This window comes from Hippichthys cyanospilos, chromosome 7 (genome assembly GCF_059441005.1).
Source record: "Hippichthys cyanospilos isolate Australia breed blue-spotted pipefish chromosome 7, RoL_Hcya_1.0, whole genome shotgun sequence".
NCBI lineage: Eukaryota > Metazoa > Chordata > Actinopteri > Syngnathiformes > Syngnathidae > Hippichthys > Hippichthys cyanospilos.
The window spans coordinates 17971751-17996650 of NC_142375.1; the positions used below are offsets into that span (position 1 = coordinate 17971751).

At 38.1% G+C, this 24900-nt stretch overlaps 1 protein-coding gene across 1 annotated transcript; it reads left to right on the forward strand.

Annotated features, from left to right (window-relative positions):
• The first annotated feature begins 136 nt into the window (after positions 1 to 136).
• On the forward strand, positions 137 to 24809 carry pik3r6 (phosphoinositide-3-kinase regulatory subunit 6). Its single transcript, XM_088418767.1, has 22 exons — positions 137 to 181; positions 8186 to 8249; positions 9736 to 9813; positions 11173 to 11277; positions 11456 to 11547; positions 11641 to 11709; positions 12512 to 12644; positions 12730 to 12799; positions 12876 to 13056; positions 14377 to 14518; positions 16805 to 16891; positions 17849 to 18080; positions 18171 to 18446; positions 19845 to 19944; positions 20074 to 20193; positions 20396 to 20503; positions 20741 to 20843; positions 20933 to 20994; positions 21075 to 21165; positions 21244 to 21305; positions 21387 to 21496; positions 23131 to 24809. The coding sequence occupies exons 3-22, from the start codon at positions 9756 to 9758 to the stop codon at positions 23288 to 23290; spliced, it is 2361 nt and encodes a 786-aa protein (XP_088274893.1). The 5' UTR covers positions 137 to 181; positions 8186 to 8249; positions 9736 to 9755; the 3' UTR covers positions 23291 to 24809.
• The last annotated feature ends 91 nt before the right edge of the window (positions 24810 to 24900 follow it).

Sequence of the window (24900 nt, forward strand, 5' to 3'; positions counted from 1 at the left end):
AATTGTCAGAGTAGCGCTGATTCTCTGACGCTCATTGGTTGTGGGAGGTATGATTTCTACCCGCCTCTCTATTGGTTGGCTGTCTAGATGGGCGTGGTCAAACTTCCCCAACTGCTTGCTGAGAGAAAATGTAGCCGCTAAGTTAAAATTGACGGCCGCCGTCGTCTTCACTCCAACCAGGGTAAGTTTATTATTATTACTTTTTAATAAGTTACATTTAACATGTTTGGATATGTAAGGGTGTGTTTTGTGCTCCAGCTGCTCTGGGGAAGTTTGAATGAGTCAGGCGAGCAGGTGTTAAATCTCTCAGCGCGTTCGTGTGCGTCATTTGTGTAATGTAACACAAGTCGAGGATTTCTGTCGTGCTGCTACTTTTAACTACATCTCCGTTTAAGTTTGCTCAACAAAGTCCCACATCATCAACTGCACTATCTCAAATGTTGCCATTTGTGATGTGTAATACGATATTAATGAGATATGCAGGTCGTTGGTCTCAGGGAATATCCGATTGTGATTGATATCAGATTATATCGATAACTACATTTTTTCTTAAATAAGAAGCAAATTATCGATACCAACAGGCGAAAAGAGTATGTTTTGATGAAGCTGACTGAAGTCATTGACATCAATATTTTTATCATGTTGTAAAGTGTATTGTGACCAATGGTGATTTTTTTTTTTAATTGAAATTGATTGAAACATGTCGGCAATAAAAAATAAATAAATAAAAAATCACATTGCACTGCAAGTATAATTTCACAATGGATAGGATTTAGAATTAAGTAAAGTTTATTAAATAAAGTTTGATAGGTCGATCAATTCCCACTTGATAGTAGAAGTGAAATATTGTCTCGATTAAGTGTCAATGTATTGATTATCAAATTTATCAACAACTTTTCTAATACTTGTGTAATCATTTAGAACTGTTTTTTTTTTTTTTTACCTTAAAGATATTTAAATCATCTGATTTTAGCCTGTAAATTGTATTTTTTCTCTGGTTTGATTTCTTAAATTGTTCACGTATGCAGACCGATTATCCCACCGATTAGTAAATTGCAAACGCCTTTTTCTATGGAAAACCCTAAACCAGTGACTGAAATTTCCAAAATGTTGAGTATAACATAAATTCCTCTTTTAGTTGTTTTAAATCGCTAAACAATACCAAATAATCAACAATAGCTGGTTAATAAAACAGTATTCATGGGAAAAAGGGAATTTGCAATATACAATGCAAAGTAAATTGTATCTGATTGTTCAAATAGCAGATGAAATAATCAATAGAATATATTTTTTAAATATTCCTTGGACAGCCTTACTTGATCACATGAATATGAATGTGAAATGCCAGTTACATTTTGTACACTGTGGTTAAAATGTGACCTGTGGTCATTTTTTTCACTGGATGTGAATTGGGATAGGTGCCAGCTCTTCACATCCTTCAACAAAATGAGCCGTTTAAAAAAAAAATAGGGTGGAGCAATGTCTCCAATTTTGGTCCTAGGGGTGAAAAAGTTGAAAATCCTTTTTTCAAAAACTTACATTACACAGGAAGCCCCAATGGGTGTTTGTTTATATGTTTTTCCCTTCTGAGATAATAAAGACGTTTTGATAAAAGAGCCAGATCTGATTGGAACACCCCCCCCCATCCCCCCACCCCTTCTCTGTGCTCTGTTGTGTCTCTTAAAATCTAAAACCACAGCAGTATTTCCTCTTGTTTTATTGTTCAGCTTCCTGTTGGTTTGGAGGGGCATGCCTGCTGTTGTTTATTTGCCGGGGATCCTTCACTGAAACCGTTGGCTAAATAAAGCTACAAACTCTTAGAGGCTATCTTTCAAATCGTGATTAAAAAAAAAAAAAAATCTGACAACAGATTTCAACTATAGACCAAAGCGCCCCCCCAGGCGCAGACGGAAAACGATACGAGCGTTATCGATGGTACTCGTAAAGCCCTTAGCCATTGAATGGTTTTAATGTGATTACTGAGGTTTGTGCAGATTCACATGATGAGGAAGTTAACCTCAGTTATGTAACACAAAACACACGCTCCAACAAATACATTTATTGTACTCGATCATTGAGACCAACTACAGCGAATGCATGTTTTACCACAATGCCCTTCAAGTGTTTTATTGACTAAGATTTCTTTAGTTTTTAATTTCAATTAAATTTCAGATGGGTACGATCTACAACGCTATTGTACAACAGGCTACTACCTGATTTGTCGCCTAGCAACCAATGCCAAATGCAGTTGCACTTGCATTGTTTTTGGGCTGTCCCATGCTTTGCATGTGGTGAGCACAGGAAGAAACAAGAACAGTGCAGGAACAGCTTGAGGGACTGTTTGAAATTTTGGTGTCAAATCGCAACCATTTGTGTAACATCCTGATTGTGACCTTTCTAAATATGGTACACAGCCTTTTCTAGGCAAAGCTTCTTGCAGCGAAACAATGGCTCTATTTTGTTTTTGTGCGTCTGAAAATGTTGGCAGACGGTCACCCAACTGTTCTGTGGTTACGGAGTCACAGTTGCACTTGTGGACACCACGAGAAAAAAAATTCTGAATTAAACAGATGCACTTCTTCAAAAGTAAGACAGTTACCGTGTTTTCCGCACTAAAAGAAGCACCCAAAAGTGTAATCAAGAGGTATTTTTTTCCCCGTTCTTCTTTGTTCTTAATTTCTGATGTAAAAGTCTAACTGACTTATCTAATTGATTTGTTGACATTCACTTAAGTGCAGCTCCATCTAGTGGATGCATAACGCAACCTCTGCCACCACTGTAGCTTCTACTCTGTGCGCCTTATAATGTTATGCACCTTATATATGAAAACAATTTTAAAATTGGTGATTTATTGAAGGTGCGATTTATCGTGTTGAAAATATGGTATGTAAATTATCCTAAGGACTGCTTAGAACAGAAATGATCCAGGCTAAACAACAATGAGTATTGTGGGTTTTTTTTGTGGATGTGTGTGTAGTATTTTGTGTCTAGTCTTTTTGTTGTTGTGGGCTCTGACCACGCTCATGATTCTTCAAACAGTCAGTCAGATGACCACTTAATCACTTGACAAGGCGCCTTCACAAAATGACTTGGGGGAATAAAACGTCAAGCATTAAAGTGCACTCAGTGTTCTAGATGAGACCACACTGCAACTGTTGACATTTGGAATCTCAAATTTGGAATTTCCCTTAGGAATAATACATTTCCATTTTCCGTCCATCCATCCATCAATCAAACTCTAATTAACCAAAAATTTCCAGGCTATAAGCTATAAGGTATATAAGCGGCAGCTAAGAAAATTGAGCCAACAAAATGTTTTTATCAGGGTTCACAATGGACTATGAGCCGCAGGTCGTAATATCAAATATTTATGATATTTATGCAAAAAAATTGACTTTTTTTTTTAATTGCATGCTTACAGCAACATCCTAAATTGAACAGCACCAACATATTTATTGAAAATGGATGGATGGATATTTTCAACGCAACACCAACAGACAACAGCAAAGTTAAATAGCTCAAACTCAAAAAAAATCGTTCCATAGCGTCTTCTTCTGTCTCCCTTTGTTTTGTTCATTGATTATTTCAGTGACTATTGTATATAAACACATTGCAATTCATATATACAATCATGAATCCATAAATAAATAAATCATTTGTAAATCATAAATATATAAATACAATCATATATACTGTATACTGTCAAATTTGCACGTCACAAACATTTATACAAGATCTTAATAAATTTAGATTTTTAGATTTTAAATCTCTTTTTAAACACAGCCATTGATTCACATCTTTTCAGTTCTAGTTCATAGTTGTTCCATAAATAGACGCCTTGAACAGATACACGCATTTGCTTGACTGGTGGATTGTCTCCTGGTGGCTAGCAAAACAAAAACAAAAAACACAAATAAGCCACACTGGATTATATAACGCAGGGTTCAAATCATGAGAAAAAAGTTGTGGCTTATAGTCCAAAAAATACGGTATACATACGAGGTGAGAATCTTGGCCTCATGATTTGATTTGATTCAGATTTTAGACTTGAATCTTGAATCTAAATTGTCAATTGACAGTAGCCTAAATTGTCGCCCAAATTTATATTTGACCCAGTTCTCACACATTCCCACTCACACACCTGCCGACGCACTCACACGTCCATTGGTATTCACGTACAGTACGAGGCTATCTTCCAACGCAATCCTCAGTTGGGGATTTCCACTCCAGCAAAAGCAATCTCTCGCTCTGCGATCTTACTTCCACGCATTGCTGTCAGCTACTTCCTGTTTTCCGAGGCGTCTTTAGCTCGCCAAAACGGAAACGAGCGCTCTTGTTTTCTAGTGGGTCGCATTGTTCCCTGCTTTGTTCGACCGTGGCCACACGTATGGCAACCCCTCGGCGGCTGTGGGCAAGTGGCATCGCATCCAGAGCAGGAAATTCATCATTTTATCTTAAATAGTCCGGGAAGAGAAGAAAACGAGTGGGGACGCTGACTTGAAGGCATGAGGCGGGGTACACCCTGGATTTGTCCTCAGCCATTTGCTGTATTAGTCAACAATATAAGTCATATGAACTGAGTGACATTTTCTCAGCCACATTGCGTGTTTTTCTGTTGCTAGGCAGAGTTTCCAGGGCGGAATTGTAGTTGCTTCCATAGGTCAATCAATGTTGAATTGAGGGGAATTTCCTTATTCAGGCCCTAGTTTTTTGAGTGTGTAAGAATAAAAAAAGTGCTTTGCTGCTATTTTCAGCAGATATCTCCAATTAGAAAGCTCCTTGGGTGGGTTTTAATTAGCTGCGGATTTCATCACTAATGGTGGGACTCGTGTGCTTAATCCTTCAGGATTATGAGACAAATTGCTTTCATCCACGATTTACTTAACTTTTTTCCCTTTTACTAAATTCAAAATATGTCATACAGTTCATCACAGCGCTTCAATTTTTCCACATTTTGTCATCTTACAGCCTCATTCCAAAATTGTGATAAATATTCTACTGTACACACAATACCCTATTATGACAGTGATTCTTTTTTTTGGGTACACTCTGAATTTATTAAAAATCGAAGACCTCACATCTGTATTCACAGCCTTTGTCATGAACCTCAAAATAGAGCTAGGTTCATCCTTTTTCCACTGATATGTTTCACCGTTTAATTGAATGCCACCTGTGGTAAACTCAGTTGATTAGACATGTTTTGGAACGGCACACCCCTGTCTATGTAAGACCCTACTTTTGACTGGGCATGTCAGAGCACAAACACCAAACCGAGTCAAAAGAATCATCAATCAATCAATCAATCAATTTTTTTTTTGTATAGCCCTGAATCACCAAAGTCTCAAAGGGCTTCACAGATGAAAAGAAGTCATGTCGGGATTTCTTTCGAAAAAAGAAGTCATACTTTTTGGTGTACGGTACACAACAGCATCCCCTGTCAAAGCTCCCAGAAGGCGAAGGAAAATCTCAAAAACCCCAATTTGGGGAAAATCAGAAACCTTAAGCAGGGACCACAGGTGGGAGGAGCCCCCTTCCAGGCCCACAGGTTGGTGGACCCAAGAGATAGGATCGTCTTGAGGCACAAATCTGGGGAAGAATACGGGAAGTTCTCAAGAGTACAGTGGCCTCGATTTATTCGTAAACGGAAGATGTTTGGAACCGCTAGGACTCTTCCCTAGAACTGGGTGGCCATCTAAATTGAGCCATCAGGGAAGCAAGGCCTCATGCTGTCGCTATCGGTTTCGCATCGCGTCAGAGAAGTCGTCGGCGTCGCCCGACGCTCCTTCTCGATTTGAGTACAATACAAAACTGTCCGCTTTTTCGCCTCGTTCGCGTTTGGTGTGAACTTAGCATTCGTCAGTGGGGTGACCAAGAACCCTATGGTCACTCTGTTAGACCTCCAGCATTCCTCTGTGGAGAAAGTAGAACCTTCCAAAAGGACAGGTCTGTACTTCTTCGTAAAAAAAAAAAAGTGACATCGCACTGAAGAGAAAAAAAAGTCTATGAATATTTTCCGGATACAGTGTATATGTAGCATGTGCCCAGTTTTCCACCCTTGGTAGTTATTAGCACAACATGAGCTCATTTTGCCGAGGTAAACGGCTTGTGTAGCCAAACAAGTGGGACATTGTGACTAAAACTGTATTTCTTGTGACCGTTTCAAACTTAGTTGACAGAGTAGAAAAGCGGACAAAAATGGTCTCATTTAGCTAATCAAGTCCTCATCATCTTTTTTTTATTGTTTTGCTTCACCCCATGGAATCTATTTATAGATGTTTTTCGTCCTCCTCTTTGTCCTCCTCCTCGTCATCTGCCCACTCATTTAGACAGAGGATGTGTATACGTGTCAGTTTTTGCAGAGCGCAAGCTCTCAAGTATACACGTGGGGTTAGTGGTTAGATTGCAGCTTTGCACACAAATGCCTATTTTGCATATATGAGTGAGAATAAACATGTCAAGGCATGGTTTATATTTTGCTTCAGTATATGCATGAAGAACTATGGAAATGTACTTGAGTCAACATCAATAAATTACAATCAGCAATTACCTTTTAACATTACCTATTCGTAGTATAACAATGCCAGTTGTTACTATTAGCATGCATATCCCTTTTTTTTCATGATATGACATTCTTCTAAAATTTTTCTACAGGAAAATTACACAATTTCACAGTCAGTCTTCAGGAATTAGAAGTTTCTCCTTATTATATTGCTTTATTCTAGTTAATGTGCTTTATTGTAAAATTGGGACTATGCTTGCAACTTTGTTTTCTTAACTTGGATTTTCTAGTGATATTCTGTGCTTTTTTTTAACATTCTATTTGTTGAATTTTGGCTTAGCAGCTCTGGCAAATGGATGGTTGAATGGATAAACCAAAAGCTTTAATTTTTTTTTTAATTAAAACAGATTAAAATCACAGCGCAGTGGAGGAGTGGTTAGCATGTCTGCCTCGCAGTTCAGAGTCCCGAATTCAATTTCAGCTTGCTTCGGCCGCCCGGTGTGAAGTTTGCATGTTCTCCCCGTGCCCGTATGGGTTCTCTCTGGGCACTCCGGCTTCCTCCCACACTTCAAAAACAGGCATGATAGTGTATTGGGCGCTCTAAATTGTCCTTGGGCGTGATTGGGTGTGTGAATGGTTGTTCGTCTCTTTGTTCCCTCCGATTGGCTGGCAACCAGTTAAGGGTAAACCTACTGCCCGTAGACAGCTAGGATAGGCCCCAGCAAGTCGGTGACCTTTCTGAGGATAAGCGACAATGGAAAACGGATGGATTAAAATCATTATCGTCCAGAATGACTTTTACTTTTGAGCCATTTTGCCCTGCCCTAAATCAGACTGACCTCATGTGAATTCCTGTGGATCGAGTTGTTTGGTTCTGGGTTAACTGTTGTTGTTTTTCGATATGGCCCATTTTCTAAAAAGACAGACCAGGACAAAAGTTACATAACCAATTGCATGAAATGGTGAACTGGAAGCATGCGAGGGTGAGTGAAATCAAAAGAGCCACTGAGGGAGTCAAGAGGGAGGCGCAAACTTGTGGTCAGTGTTGAGCTGCTGAGGCAGCGCTGGCAATTGGCCGCTGCTTTTTCTTACTGGGATCAAGCCTAAATCCAGCACACTAAACCCTTGCAATGCGCACTCGAGGCCTGTGAATCAACACAACCTCTGCGTATTGCTGCTTTTCAAGCATTTAAAAATGGGTTACGAGTAGTTCAAGATGACTTGGAAATGGCAGCATCACTGAAACCTGATGAGGGGGAGGTAATGGATCTCTTTGTCACAGAGGAAAGATTTCATGGCGGAGGACACAAGTGAATATATTTATCTCCAAACAGGCAGTACACACTCAAGATAGAAAGACATACGTGGAAGAGGCTCACCACGACAGGAAACGAGCCATGTGACGCGACGTGATTTGACGGAGGAAAATGACTTACAACAGTAGTTGTTTTGGCTTTGTGTGGGTTTGTTATTTTGTCGCGTATCAAAACAAAACGAAATCCAGTTTCGAAAAACTGACAGTTAACTTATTTTAGGTGTACTAGAAAACGCATACACAAACTAATACAAGCGCAAACCAAAATGAGTTTGGTAACACTTGCACATATACAAACTGTATGCGACCTCTTGTAACCCCAACCAACCTCTTTCACACTCTCTCTCTCGCCCCATCCTCTCTCTCCTCAGCCTGGAGCACTTTTCTCACAAAAAGGACGTGTGTGCACCTGCAAGGTCAAGTCACATCTGCGTGGTAGGTTTGTCATTTTTACCTTTTTTTACGGCGTATTCTGCTGTCCAGACTCGCGACACCAAAGAGGGGTGATCCAAATTCTGAAAACATGATTTTTCCGGAGATTTATGTAATCAAAATGCAACTGAAATATTAAGCAATGTTTCAAATTAAAATTTAACTATAATACCGTTCTTATGACGGAATTCGTATTTGGAGGTCCATCAAGAAGAAAATCGATGTGTGTTTTTCAATTGATGTACAGCCTGTGAAATATTCCTTTTTTTCACCAAGCATCCCATAATTTTTGGATTTAAACAAAATAGATGTTGCAGCTCTATCTCTAAGCATATTTCGGTCTGCAAGTCCAGAAGATAGATCGCCGGAAAATTGTGTCACTAATGTACATCTGTATAAAACATAACAAAAGGCATACAGCTTTTTGCAAAAGCGTCACTATAAAATAAGTTTGCAGTTGGTTACCTCATGTTCCGGTTAATTTGGTCTCGATTTGAAAAGAAAAATGGACTATTCCCGTCATGTCATTAGAAAGCATTAAATTAGATTTGCCGATGTCTGCATGAACTTCCTAGTGGTCCTGGTATGCCCATTTGAGAACCACTGCGCTAAATTCACAATAATACAGCATATATTAACTCATTCACTCACAAAGATGTTTTTTTTTTTTTTTTTTTTTTTTACGTGAGTTGACTTGACTTGACTTACGTATCTTTTAAGGGAAATGGACCTTCTGTCCCAGGCACTGTATATATCTATTTATTTACTTATATGAAAAAGTATACCTTTTGTCCTGATATTATCACTTTTTGATTCAATGAGATAAAATCAAAATTTAAAGAAAGATTAAATATGCACCTCGCTAGAGCTGTCGATACCTCTTTTTGTCAAAAGATACCTGCACAAGCATACTGAGTATCAATACCTCTTGTTCATTTGATATATGGAATGTCATTTAACAATAGGACAAAAAAAATTGTGAACAAAGGCCTTTCTTTCTGACACAGTTGATTACTCACTCATGTTGATCTGTCACTGTGTAGCGCCAACTACTGCCAAGGAGGACTTATTGTCAGACCTTTTTTTTTGCCTTAAATATCATTATTTAATCAACAAATAATTTTGTGAAGTTGCTCTGCATACAGTGCAGTAGATATCATGCTAGTAGTCTCTTTTATAATATTAATATGAAATGCTTCCCAGGGCAATTAATATACTATAACCTTAACAATGGCCTTCATTTTGTTTCTTTAAAATCATTTCTTCGCAGTACATGATTTGAGTATATGTTTTTTTAAGGGAACGCTTTCTAATAAATAATGAAGTAATGCTGTCATGCGTGTCATCAACCAGAAATGACTTATAACGCCTTTACCCACTCAGTCAGCTCTGTGAGTGTCTGTGTGTTACTTTCTGTTTGACAATGACTTTGTCACACTGTGTGCGGAAATTTCTGTTTAAGTGTCATCTTTGCGACGCTTCTTTCCAGACACATAATGTGCGTGAGCCATGAGCTGCCAGGCCCTTTGGGATAACACGGGCGCGTTCTTCAACATGGAGTCAAAAGGTAAGTCTCACACATTATGCTCTTAAGTATTTGGAAGTTCTCTGAGAGGAAAGTCGGAACTTGATAAAAGGGATGTAGCTCATGCGGAGGTCATTTAATTGCTACTTTACATTTGTGAAATTTTAAAAGCTCGTTGGTCACAACCAAGGAGCTCTGGTAACAAAACAGATGTTGCTTTTAGTGCCAAGCGTTGCCGAAAAGTATATTTCGGATTTTCAATCATTTTTCAAGGCCAAGAGTATATTGTGCGCTATGTATGTGTAAATATGGGTGGCATCATATGAAAGTTTGATTTCCATTCCTTAGTTTGAATTGCATGTAGGTAACAGCTATGTTTTAGGTGTGGAAACACTGCCAACCAATGGTCACAGTTATCACTGCAGTGCTCATTTTGTTTATACAGTGGAACCTGGGTTTCTTTCATTTTTTTTCACATTACGATGTGGAATACTGAGTTTTTTCATCCCCGCCTTAAGGCATTTATCCCGCTTTACGATTAACAACAGCTGTCATGACCTGTTGGGTTGGTTGTGTTTGTAATTTTGCCTCCCTCTTTATGCGTTTTTAGGTAATTGCTCTTATTTTCTGTTGGCATCAAACTGTCTCCGCTGCAACACGTGACTATAATACCTGTCTGCTATTGGTCATAAAAGATGGCTGCCCAAAGACTTGATCTCATGTCAAGAGTGCTTTCAATATCATATTTATTATGCATTTTAGTGCTTAATTCAAACTTGAATTAGTTATCCATGAGTCCTAAGATTGTTAGTGATGTTAAAGAGAGAAGTAAGAAGATGATTGATATGGAAATGAAGCTGGAGATAATCAAGAAATACAAAGAAAGCTAAACTAGCCTAGCCTAGGCTACCCTTACTAGGGAATATGGCCATAACAAGCGTCACTCCAAGGTAAATAAATACTTTCTATATTTTTTATTTACAATGTTATTGCATTTTATGCATGTATATTATACTGTAAATATGCAGCACTTAATATACTATTTTGATTCCAATTTTTGATATGTATATACAATTTTGATGTTTTTACCTGGGGTTTTACACGCATTAGCTAATTAACATTGGTTTAGATTGTTCGCCATATATATATATATATATATATATATATATATATATATATATATATATATATATATATATATATATATATATATATATTTATTTATTTATTTATTATTATTACTATTTCAAAGAACGACAATTCTCATCCATGGCGCTGAAAGAGATATACTGCACCAGAATTCAACAGAAAGAATGCTGAGTGTTTCATTAGGGACTTTGTGCAAAGTTGACTGTATTTTTATAATTTAGAACTAATCTGATCCCTGCACTTTATCGCCAGCCGGCCGCTTCCCGACAATTCCAGAGCGGGAACTGTACCGCAGCGTCCAGGCTGTGCTGCCGAGAGAGACAGACATCCGCCAGTCCCCAGACTGTCTCAACAAAGGTCCCATTCATTTTTAGTCAGTCTTTTAATGCTGAACATTAAGCTGATAATTTTTCGTAACGCTTCAGCATCAGCAAGTGGTCAGCCATTAGTCATCTTTTATTTGAATTTAACACCGTCATACAAGATTATGACACTTTTAGCGAGTTGGTGTGTTTAACCGCGTGTGTCTGCGTAGGAATGTTAAGATGGACGTTACACAAGAAGGTCCAGAACAATCCCGTCAACAGCTTGTCTCTACTGTGGGTTCTGATAAAAGAGCTGGAGAAGGTGATTGATGGCTTTCCGCTCTCATTCACATTTTCGAAATCTCATCTCGCCCAAGAAAAATTCCAACTGAAGATGTTTTGTTTTTGTCTGAAGGCGGAGAGGTGGAACAGTCTTGAATACATCATTCCCTTGCTCCACACGCTCATGTATGCCATCATTCAGGTACAGTTGTTTATTTTTTTTTATTCTTTATTTCCCATTAATTAATTAATTTAGATTTGGAATCAATATATTTAATTATTCTCATTTAATTATTCTTGCCCATATAAATCTGAGAAAAACCATCGACTAGAGTTTCATTTTAAATGTAGATACATTGTGTTATTCAGGCAGATCAAAAGTTTGATATACTGTTCAACAAGAAAAAGAGTCTTAAAGGGAGTATGTGTGATTTTTCACATGCACCCATGGGAGCTTTAGGGGCATTACGGTAAATGCAGCATTACACACTCCTCCCCTGGCTGTGCGTAAGTATAGCAGACAAGGGGGCCTCCGGAGGAGTGCCACCCCCCATGTAATATAATTTAATGATAACTTCACCCACGATTGTATTTATAACATAAGAACGTTAAGAACACATTTATTTGCAAGTTTTTGAAATGTATAATAATTTAATCTATTCAGCGGTCTAAATCTTACATATTGTCACTTTAAGTCATTTATTTTCTTACAGATACAGTTGTATGCTTTTAGCCTTGCCCCATTTGAGACTTGATATAGCTCGTTTTATTAATATGTTTGTTGCTATCGTTAGCTGTGGTTGCACTCCCAGCTGGGTGCTTTGCATTGATGTGGTAGGCTAAACTTGAACCGCAATGACAAATGGTATGTTTGGGTACGATGTAATGAACTTTTCCGTCTTTCTGAGACAAAACGGTCACGTGAGTAGACACGTGAATAGGCTGGGTCTCAGCAGAACAATTTCATTGATCCCAGCCAGTTAACGTGTTCATCCATATCCCAGACAGCCTTCATCCCAGATGAGTTGTATAAGCGTGTTTATGACTTCTGTAAGCGGCTGCTGACCTACCCTCAACCCTACTGCACCGTTGGGCTCAGCTACACCAGGAGAATAAAAATGGAGCGCTCCGTTCCAGGTATTTATCAATCTTTAAGTTCAGAAGCCAGACAAAGCTTTTAGCCTGAAGTTGTACTGTGAATTAATTCTAATCTTTTCTGCAGGACTTTTATATCAGAGGATGGTGGTAGCAGAGCAGGGACTAAAGAATGAGCATTATCCCTTTCAAGAGAGGTATGATATGAATTCTAACTCTTTACATGCATTGGTATGCAAAGTGTTCATAAAGATTGTGTGTGATTTATCGTAGGATTTTTGTTGTGGCGGATCCAGAGGTCTTTTCTGGCTCTCTGGCACAAGTTGTAATGGCTGACATTGAGGCAGCGTCTGCTTCAAGTCGATCAGATCACATGCGCAGCGTGGTCCAACACTCCATCCAGGCCGCTTTAGGAGAACAGTGCCATGGACCCATTTTGGCTAAGACCTTAAAAGTCAGTGAAACAACTGTGATGCTCATTGGGCTGCGACTGGCGATTCAATTAAAAATCAGTTCATCTGTCAGTTATTTTGTTGATTATTAAATCGGGTTAAAAACTCTTTTAATTTTCATACCATTATTCAAAAATTGGACATTTGATCAAAGTGACAGTGAAGTAATTTAAGATTCCGTTACAGGTTTTGTCTGCGGCATTGCAGAAAAAAAAAAAAAAACAAATGTTACATTTATTTTCCAATTTAGAATTAGATGTTTTATTTTGGTTGAATACAAATAGTATGAGTCTGTTTCCATGGAGGTCTGTAGATTTTTATTGTTGGGAGGCTGAAATTCCAAAGATGCCTGTTCTTATTTTAATTAAGTTTTATTCGGATGTGCATTGTCATTAGTGATACAATTGTTAAACTAAAAATAAAACAGATGTTAAACCATCTATCGAGGTTTCTTTTCAAATTAAGAGCAAATTAATTGGCACATGAAGCAACTTATAACTGGACTGTGATATTGTGACCACTTTGCAGAACATTTTATATTTTGTCTCGATAAGTTTTATACAGATGCAAATTGTCATTAGTGACTCAATGTTTAAGCCAAAAATAAAACAGATGTTACACTATCTAGCGCGTTTTCTTTTCAAATTAAGAGCAAATTAATTGGAACATTGGGCAATTTATAACTAGGCTGCGATATAGTGACCAAATTGCAGAACTTTTTATGTTGTTTATTTTGTTAAGTATTTGTCATTAATGATGTAAATATCTAGCACGATCCAGAAATAAAACAAATGATTGATTGTACTAGAATTGCTGACAAAAAAAACACAAAGAGATACTTCCACAAATGTTGTTTCAATGTTTCATAAATCATTCACAGATGGCACAGTACTCTGTCTTACATGTTTTTTTTTATTTCCAGAAAAGCTTTGTTCCTGTTAGGTATTAGTTGGCAAAAAAAATATTTCACAGGGGAATTTCATTATTGAAAAAAAGGCTGAAAACCACTGAATTCATCTTGAGTTATCTTGAGTTAAATGTATTTACTGAACAGTGTTTATTTGGATTTCTGAATCAAAAAGAAAAATCCCCAACCCGTTATCGTATGTACGTGTCAAATAAAACATCCTCTCTGAAGTTTTGCTCCCCATTGGCGCCGGGCCTAATATAACACTTCATCGGAACACGCGCGGACACACACACAGGGCTTAGACATACACACCCACTTGAGATCTTTCCCCTCTTTGCTATTAATACCTAACCTGGATATATTTATCTTCCTGTGTGTACTAAACCGTGTGTGTTTCTGTGTTTTGGAACAGGATATAGACGTAGAGCCTCATTTTCAGGATGTGATGGCGACAGCCGAGCGGTGTGTGGAAGAGGGTTGCGGCAGGGTGGCGGGTGCGCTAAAGGGCCATCTTCAGCAGCTGCACGGCGACATTGTCACAGGCGTGAACTCGGGTAGGAAAAACACCACAGCACAAAAGCTCTTTTTGTCTGTTTTGCAGATGCAACGAATTCGGTCTGCGACATGCATGAGGCATTGAGTTCAAAGCAGGCGTCTCAAACTTCACTTACAATTCATGGGGTAGAGAGCTATCACTATTAAAACTTCAGTAAATGTATTAATTTTCGCGTAATTTCAGCAAGTGATCGCCCCTTCCATTTTTTTAAAATTATGCTATGCCTATGCTAACCGGCTAGCAATTGCAATTAGCTTTAGCGTGCTCGCTTTTTAAGATCAAAAATCAAACACTGAATAAATATGTAAGTAAGTCATACGTAAGTTACATTTTTAATAGTGTCCTTAAACGATGCTTCACAAGATTTCATGAGTAAACATGAATCAATAACTTCTTCATGTTCTTCTTCCACTTCTCTTTTTTCTTTTTTACTTTTTTTTTCTTCTGCCTCTTCTCCTTTTTATTGATTAGCAGACTGATCATGGGTCATGCTTGCCTGCCTCCTACTGGTTTAAATTTGAACACCTACAAACGAAACACTACAGATTGTTCTTAATGACAAGTTATATTCTCAATTAATACAATCTTAGTGGTTTTTGGGGAAGTTATTTCCTTTATTTTGGGAAGCTCCGTGTGCTAATATTGTCTTTAAGGAAAGACCGCAGACTAGTAGATTAGTAAGTGTTTTTTAGCCATTCAACCACTAGGTGGTGCACCAAAACAAGTAATGGGAGCAGAATGTCAAGATGGTCTTTGCATATGTGTTTTTGTCTGTTTGTTTGTATTTTTTCAAAGTTCTAATGCGGGATGCCTTTTTTACTTTTTCATAATTGAATTACATTATTTTTGTCAGACTTGCAAATGACTCAAAAAATGTGAGACTTCTGCCCTTACCACGATTGCAACACTGGTTTTAATGGAGCGCCGCATATATCTTTAGTTTACCTATTTTTGAAGTCGACTTACCCAACTTGTTCAAGCCAAGTCAAATCAGAGATTCAACAGTTTTATTGTCATATGCATAGTAATATTACACATTGAAATTCTTATTCTGTTTACTACCCTCAGCAGATAAATAGAAACATAAAAAGACATAAAACACAGGAACAAGCTGAAACACAGATAAGACAGCACTTCGCGGATCTAATAGACAACGGCAGACTCCAGAGCCTTGGAGCGGCTGCTGCAAAGTTTGCCTTTTTCAGAGCACTATCAGGGTACACGGTGTTGCTCCATTTTTCACGGTCAATGAGGACTGTAAAAATCCCACGATAAGTGAATAAGGGAACACTGTACCGCAAAAAAGGGGGTTCAAGTAAAAAAAAAAAAAAAAGAGCGTAACTAATCCAGTAAGTGTGATGTCCACTTGAAGAGCCTTAGTGTTCTTTTTAATCATAAAGCAGAACAAAAATGAAGATTCTGCTAATATGATAAGGCAAGTATGTGTACGGGGACAGGCTTGTAATCATTCAGCCATACTTTATGTGCAATATTTGCTTAGGATGACCACTCGATGAGATTTAGCTGATGAGTAAAATGAACAATTCATTAATTGAAGGGACCCGTGAAAGAGCCGAGGGGAACTTCGTAAAATGTGGCTGTTCTGTGTGCGATGCAGTTTGTTTAGCATACTGCACAGTCAAGAATCCACGTTAAAAAAAAAAAAAAAAAAAAAGACTACTGAGGAAAATGATTCAACATAAACAGATTGGCCGGCATACTAGACTAAATGACTTATTGTCATTTTCTTTTTGCAAAATAGACAGTTTTTTAGTAGTTGCATAAGGAAGGAAATGGAAACATGCTTTCAGATTCATGTTGATGGCACACATTGAATGGCATACAGCAAAAGAGGACATCTCAAAAGAAGCCTAAAAAACAACACTATCAATTTGGCCTAACAACAACTCCAAGATTCCACTTAATGGCACATTGTACATGCAGTAATTTTACTGCTTGCAAATGCTGAACTGCAAATATGTTCACTGGAGTTTCTGCTGTTCAGCAGTTGTCGATTGACATGTTTTTAATGTCATCAAAATCCCTGACGTGCAGTACAGCTGACAACAAACTTTTGACCCCATGTTTAATGTCAAAGTTAAAAGAAAAAGAAAAAAACAATACTTGGGAATATATTTCCGCTGTTGCCATTTCACTAACTCATCAACTACACTGTTGTCGTCTCGGCTGTGAGAAAACAGTTTTTTTTTTTTGTTTTTTTTTTTAGTGTCATTGTGACACTTTTGGTCTTTTCCTCTTCCTCGCAATGTGTGTCTGCGTGTAGAAGCTGCTTCCGTTGGATCACTCTTTGACTGCCCTCTTCCTAACCCCGAGATGAGCTTCCACCTGTGGACGGAGGAACTGGACATCTGTGAGTGGCCCTGCTTACTGTGGGTGGTCTCCAGGAAGTTGTTCAGACCAGTCAGCTGAACTGAATTCACTAACAGGGTCAAAATATGTTTTAACGTTTCCTCTAGTTGCCCTCAATTATGTTGATCCCTTTTTTTCAAAATAAAAACTGACATTTTGACATTTAAAAGTCAGTTAATCAAAGCAACGAGAAAAACAGGAAGGAATAATGAAATTATTTTGTGTCGAGTCAAGAACAGTACTCTTTTCAAATTAAGAACAAATCAATTGGAACATGAAGCAGTATTAAAACTATGGTGTCCAACCATTTGTGGCCCATCGTCCACTTTTAAAATGCCCGCATCTTATAATTTTGTTACTAATAAATTAGTTGTCTGATCAGGGTCGTTATAATGAATATGTGAAGCGTGATGAGCTAATCATTTGAATCAGGTGTGTCGGTTAAAGTGAAACAGGCTTGATTATGGTTTACGAGGATGGGATTTGACCACCCCTGGTCTCGTCCAAAACCAGACTCCATATCAGGGGTGTTTTTTGTTCCCATATATCGTCACAAACCGCACCCTTGCGTTCAAACGCATTGTGCCATTAATTACGAGAACGAATGAAACCGAAATTTTCTCTGTCAGCAGTACAAGCACTAAAAAAAACGCATGACACACTTTCACCACATGACTCTATTCGACAGCCACAAAGTCCGGAAACCTTCAGGCGTAATTCCTGAAGTGTATTTGGTTAAAAATGGTTTTATCCTTGGATACATTTTCAGTGCTTAACACATTGCCGTTGGTAATATATGCTGTGCATATGATCCTTGGTGTGATCAAGCACTGAAAAATGAGATGTAAGCTTTCAAAGGCTGAGGCTCACATGTATAAGCAGTGCCCAAAGGTGACTCATTTTTCCTACCAGAGATGATGAATGTTACACATTTTATCCCACGTATGAAAACGTCCAGGGCGGGAGGTGGCCAAGTGGCTCCGATCCAGCTCTTCGTCAGAGCACTTCTCTCTCAGCCCGGAACACGAGGACCCCGATCTGGGCGACTCGCCCGGTGACCTGATGCCACCCGACAAGACCCGCTTCTCTGTCATGTCCAACGACAGCGGCATTGAAAGAGACTTGCCCCACGGCGGGGACGCTTTGCTCGATTCGGCCGGCGTGAGTGCGTCATGGGAGCCCAGCAAGAGGTAAATCTTTACAAAAGGTACCATTTTAGGTCCCATTTTAGGGATTGAATCTTGGATGTTGGGGAAAAATCTTATCTTTGTCTCTCACAGCGAGCAAGAGTCGCTCAGGTTGTCCCGACGTGGAGGCATGAAAGTGAAACCCACGGCGAAGGACAGCGTGGCGCTGATGCAGGACACTTTGGAGGGTCACGGCAGAGGGCTGGGGAGCAGGGGAGAAGGAAGAGAGGTCGCGCTGCAGAGGCGAGCAGGAAGCAATCTAACGCAGACCCCTTTCGGCGGACAGCAGAGGCTTTTTACCGCCAGGGTTGTCGTCATGGGTGGTGACGGCGTAGTCGGTCGCCTGGCTAAAGCCTACTACTGCTTAAGGTGAGGGGTTCTATCTATCTATCTATCTATCTATCTATCTATCTATCTATCTATCTATCTATCTATCTATCTATCTATCTATCTATCTATCTGTCTATCTCTATCTCTATCTCTATCTCTATCTCTATCTCTATCTATCTATCTATCTATCTATCTATCTATCTATCTATCTATCTATCTATCTATCTATCTATCTATCTATCTATCTATCTATCTATCTATCTATCTATCTATCTATCTATCTATCTATCTATCTGTCTGTCTGTCTGTCTGTCTGTCTGTCTGTCTGTCTGTCTGTCTGTCTGTCTGGCTATCTCTATCTAGCTAGATATTTATCCTATTTTAAATCTACAATATATCTATCCCTAGCTAGCTAGCTAGATATTTATCCTATTTTAAATCTATCTATCTATCTATCTATCTATCTATCTATCTATCTATCTATCTATCTATCTATCTATCTATCTATCTATCTATCTATCTATCTATCTATCTATCTATCTATCTATCTATCTATCTATCTATCTATCTATCTATCTATCTGTGTGTGTGTGTGTGTGTGTGTGTGTGTGTCTGTCTGTCTATCTATGTTTAGCTATATCTAGCTAGCTAGCTAGATATTTATCCTATTTTAAAGCTCTCTAGCTAGCTAGCTAGCTTGCTAGCTAGAAATGTATCCTATTTTAAATCTATCTTTCTGTCTATCTATCTGTCTATCTATCTATCTATCTATCTATCTATCTATCTATTTAGATAGCTAACTAAATTCAAAGTGTAAACTTTGAAGATCATTAATTTAAAATGTTTAAGTCATTAAATACATTTTTATCAGTTTTATTGTACTTCCTGTGGCAGGTTAACTCTTATTGGCTAAATTTAAAACAGTTCTGACTATACAAAGCCAAATTGAAACTCCATATGAGTTTTTCATCTTTGGTGTTGTATCTCAAGGCAAAACACCTCGCACAATTTATCTTCACAGTGGTGCTAATAGGCAAAGCTAAATCTAGAATTTTTTTTGACAATTCTTCTTTGGTAAGATTTAGGAAAAAAATCAGCAATGAGAGATTTGATAGCTCAATATTTGTATTCTTTTGAAAACATGATTCGATTAGCTGAGATTATGATTTGTGATTATATGTTATGGCTTACCTCAGTGATTTTTGGATAAAAAAAAAAAGAATTTTGCCTGACACCGCTAATAGCTATATTTGACAGTATTGTAGATACCAAGAGAAAGTAACCAAATAAACCTTTCCAGCAATAGTGTCCCTTGACAATTTTGTCCATGACTCACTGGAACACTAAAAATACCCTTTAATTGGCCCTCTGTCGAGAACGTCATTGTCTGGCAGGAATTTTGTTTGGGTTTCTCATCCATCTCGCCTTCCATTACAGGAAAAGGGAAGCACGGAGAATATTTCTCACCATGAAAGTCAACCTGCAATTTTACTACGTCCCTGTTGCCGAAGTGCCAACCACCACCTCCTCTGACAAGGTGAGGCAACATCCTCCCGCCAGCACACCGCCGGCCGTTTTTTTTTTTTTTTTGTTGTTTTTAAATACACGCACACTTTTTACTCAACAACTCAACTATTGCCTAATGCTGATGGTTTTTGTCTTGTAGGAGAACCATCAGTTCAAACAGAGTCCATGCACGCTTGGGTCTTATTTGAGCATAGTGGATCCATGGTACAACTGCAACATCAGCAGTTTGGGCTGCATGATCCCCAAAATGGCTAAAATGGTAAAAAAAAAAAAAAAAAAAAAAGATTAACACACTAAAATTAAAAAATATATATATTTTAAGTATTTTTTTTAACAAACTGGAACAAAAGGAACAAAATATGTCACTATGCTGCCCTCTCAAAAGTACTAAAAAAAAACAATGTTTACAAGAATATAGCGTTACTTACCACAAGTAAGCACTTTTTTTTTTTTTTTTGTAGCACCAAACAAACCCATCAAGGCCAAAGGAGCCATTTGTGTGTGATGTCATTTCCTACTACGCGCGAATGGGCCAGCAGCCGGTCTACTTTAACATCTACTTTGTCAAGGTATTCTCCTAGTTTTGTTTCAAATCTACTTTGATTTTCTGATTAGATATTGCACTGTGTCTTAAAGTATTCTCCTAGTTTTGTTTCAAGTCTAATTTGACTTTTTTTTTTTTTAGAAACCGCAAGATGTCATAAAAAATAGTGTCGTGAAGATAGAGCGTATCTTTTTATGTTTTATCAAAATAGGAAATTTGTAAAAATCTGCTTTTGCTTTTTTTTTCTTCTTCTTTTAATTAGCTTACATTTACAAAGACAAGCAAGGAGCCAGTGGAGGATGTCTTTGTCACGCATTTAGAGGTGGGCGTTCCTGATCTCAGACACTCTTCAGAGCCCATGAGGGGTAAGTTTATTCTCCAGACACAATCAACTTTTCCCACTTCTTCAAAAATCGTGAATGCTGATTAAAAGCATAACTCGTCCCTCAAATAGAGAAGCAGAAGAAAAGTGTGGCTGATGTATGTGGAGCTCTTGTGTGCATCAGTTACAAAAAGGTACGTTTTTTTGTTTTTTTTTCTACGCCGTTGTAATGTTTTTTTTCTTTTTTACATAGTTAATTTGTTGAATTGTTTAGGTGACACTAAGTGGCCGCGATACTGACAGAGGCCTGCCCATGAGGACGACAGGCGCTTATATCAGTGCAATTCCCTCAAGTGCAAAAGAAGGTTTGGTCCTTTTCTGTTTTTCTTATGAAAATATTATGAAAATGATGTTGTTTAATATGAGTTTCATTCTCTCTGTAGATCTCAACTGCTTGACACTGACTTTGAAAGAATGGCCAGCAAAAGCTAAAAACAACAATGCGGTATGTTTCCTTCATGCTTTTTTTCCCCCGCTGCAATGTTCTTGTATATTATGACTAACAACTTTTGTTTATAATTTCCAGGAGTTCAAAATCAGATGCAACGACTTTAAGATGTGTTCACTGGAGACTCAGTCCGCACTCCGAGTTACATTAGACAGAGACTGTCAAAGGATCTACAATGATGTGCAGAGGTATGATTGCAACGCATTTTGTACACACCGGTTGTGCTGTGTGGTATATTTCATTTTTCTCCTAAATTATACCCTAACTGATGGTTGGAAAGCAAAGACTAAATTCAATTCAAAATTTGCGGAATCACCCAGTCCTAACGGAACCACCACAAAGTACATTGTATACGTATTTATTTCTATATACAGACCCTTCATATATATTCCTGGTTGTCAAGGAGCTTGACTCTGAGAGGAACAAAGAAATGTTTGTATATGTTGTGCCTACACAAGGGAAGCCTGTATGTCTATTTCAAGTTCAACACATGAGCGCTGTCTAATAAAATGGCATATTACTGTCTTATAGTTACTTGCGTACAAATGTCCTGTGTGTCATGGAGGGCATTTTTCGACTAATTTTACCTGGCTAGAAATCTCGTCTTTGGTTTGAACTGTTAAGTTAGCAAACAAACAGGACAACATTCTAAATTGACGTTCAATTGTCAATTCTGGGTGCGAGCAAACTTCTTTATTATGCTGACATTGATTGTGTTTACCAGTGATTCGGGCTCTGTTATACTGTAGCTGCACATAGCATAAAATAGCCGTTAGCTAGCAAGCTATATGCTCCATATAGGCTGGCGCGATAGACGTACATGACTGCACACTTTGGTGCTGACAGCCTGACAGAGTTGCTGTTCTTACTGATCACTTTTTAACAAATTGTGCTAACTCAAATATGCTGATTCAGTCGGCAAATGCGTCTTTTACAACAAAACTTATGTGGAGAGACTTGGAGGAAAGAGTGGAAAGTAGTGTGCTGCCGACAGTTGCTGTTCATACTGATCACTTTTTAACAAACCGTGCTGACTCAAATGTGCTTTTAGGTGGAAAATTCAACTCATAGATTGAAATTTATGGGGATAGATTTGTGGAGTAAAGTAGTGTGCTGCTAAGCACAGTTTACATTTAAGTAAAAAAAAAAAAAAAAGAAAATATATAAAAGTTTGTCGTTAAAATTAAGTGAAAACGTGTACGTCTGTTTTACATTTATTTTTCATCTGAACCCTCAATATTTGATCCAAATGTACTGTAAATGTTATATCCAAATACCAAAGATATGTGATAGCTACAGCCCTAAAACATTTACAGTTCCAAATAAATAACCTGTTTTTTAATGCAAAGATGGAAAAAAATGTATTTAAAAATCTGATTCATCGATTATTCAAGGTAATAATCAATAGGTTGATTGATTGATTATTAAAATAATTGTTACCCGGGAGTTGAATCCCTTGTGGAGATAAAAATACTAGGCCTATTTTAGACATGTTACTGTAACTCATTCAATGCCAGGGACGTCTTTTCACGTTTTTTATGAGTCCGGACAGTAAATCCCAAATTCTTAAGTATTAAATAGATAAAGTACAATAAGGACATCAATTTCCAGATACAGTACTTACAGTAAGTATTAAATTGATACTTGAGTATCTGGGATTGTATGTCCGGACACTTAAAAAAAAAACGTGAAACTACGTCCCTGGCATTGAATGTTAAAAGTAGTGTGCATACCCTCTCAGTATTGCTTGTGTCTGTTTATATCCCAGCAGTATGCGAATAAATGTGTAAATCCCGGAATGTCAAATGTTTTTGTGTTGCAGCATTGAAATCGTTCCCTGCCTTGATCCTGGATACTGCGTCCAAAAAAACATGATGTCCAAATTGAACCCGGGCGAAAACAACAAGGATGCTGGACTGAGCAAATACATGAGCAAAGCACTTCCTCTTCCTGTCAACACATTTGCCGGCATCATCAACTGACCTCTGGTTAAGGACGCATGGACGATAAATGTGGATGAAAAAACTCAGTCAGATCTGTATTTCGAGAGAGCGTTATTGACAATCCTCCGTCCCCGTTTGCTACATGTAGCACTCAGCTAGCCACTTAAGTTCTACCTTGTCTCTTGCATTCAAGTTAGTAAATCAGATTCTTCTACAGTTTGCGTTTGGATCATTTATATATTTGTGATGCGGTTTCATAAAACCAGGTTTAAGGCGTGGGGATGGGTTTTGAGTTATTGACGAAAATACACATTTTCAACAGAAATGTCCATTTTGGGATCTTTAAAAAAACAGCCATTTCCTAGCAGTCAAAAAGGTAAAACAATAATGCAACTTTAGGAAAACAAGGGATAAGTAGACATTGCGCAACATTGAAGAATAAATGTGCCATTTAAACGTGTTTGGTTCGCAATGGGTCCCAAGACTGCTAGTGATTTTAAAGGGAGAAGCAAGAAGATGATTAGTATGGACACAAAACTGGAGATAATCAAGAAATACGAAGAAAGCTAGGCTAGGCTACCCTTGCGAGGAAACTTGTCCGGAACTAGCTCAAGTCACGTCACTTCAAAAGTAAATAAAATGTAGTTTTTCCTTTATATATTTTTATTTATGATGTTATTTAATGATATACATGTAGATTATATATAAGTAGCACTTACTATTCTATTTTGTTACTAATTTTTAATATGTATATCAAATGTTGATGTTTTTACAAGGGGTATTAGCTAATTAGCATAAGTTTCTATTGCCCGCCATCACGACGATTTCGCCTTACAATCCCAACTACGGAACGGATTAATTTCGTATGGCGGGGGTCAACTGTAATTTAAACGAGAAATGTAGCATCAGAATATTTAAATCTCAATTTTCATTTCCAAAGATATGAAGCCGATTTTGTGAAACCGCATCACGTTTATTCTTTAAATACACAGCTTGGTCGCAGAGTATCAAGGGATCCTATAGTACTTCATCCATGTGAAAACGACTTAAAAAAAATAATAAAATCCCCACAACGTGGGCGTGGTTGATGAATGACTAAGGTTGGCCGGCCACCACATCGCTCCGCCCCTGCACTCCCCTAACTCCAAATTGTGCATCATTAAATATTTGACTGTGGAGCCCACATTCTTTTCAAGCTTCTTTCTGAAAAAACAAAATGCATCAATGCTTACCTTCATTTCTAGGTTGCTGCTTTCTTGTTGATACTGAATGTGTTTAGGTCAAAACTGTGGGGATTAATGGAGGCAGCTGTGTGTGTTATGATTGCACATCATCACAGCGTCATTCATCGTGGAGAGCCTGTTGAAGAGCTGACACTTGCTATTCATGGGAAAATGTGATTGCATCTGTTCCCACAAGCCACCTGTGCGTCTTATAGCGACTAAACCCACCCCAGTATGCACATGGGTGCTGTTTGTTTTTTGTTTTTTTTGGACGATCCTATGCCATGTAAATCCAAAAATGTAATTATGTAAATAAATGAGGTTTTCTACAAGTCCTTCTGGGTGGACTAGCTTATTTGCAGGCTTGTTTGACGACCACCAGATGGCACAGTGGCTCTTAAAGCGTGACGAGCATGATTGACAAGG

What these genes read in the sequence shown, in the direction of transcription:
- pik3r6 (XM_088418767.1), top strand. Translation starts at nt 9,756, where the DNA reads ATGAGCTGCCAGGCCCTTTGGGATAACACGGGCGCGTTCTTCAACATG. An exon ending in TCATGTATGCCATCATTCAG is followed by an intron (nt 11,710 to 12,511) that starts GTACAGTTGTTT and finishes TCCATATCCCAG; the next exon opens with ACAGCCTTCATCCCAGATGA. An exon ending in GACGGAGGAACTGGACATCT is followed by an intron (nt 16,892 to 17,848) that starts GTGAGTGGCCCT and finishes GAAAACGTCCAG; the next exon opens with GGCGGGAGGTGGCCAAGTGG.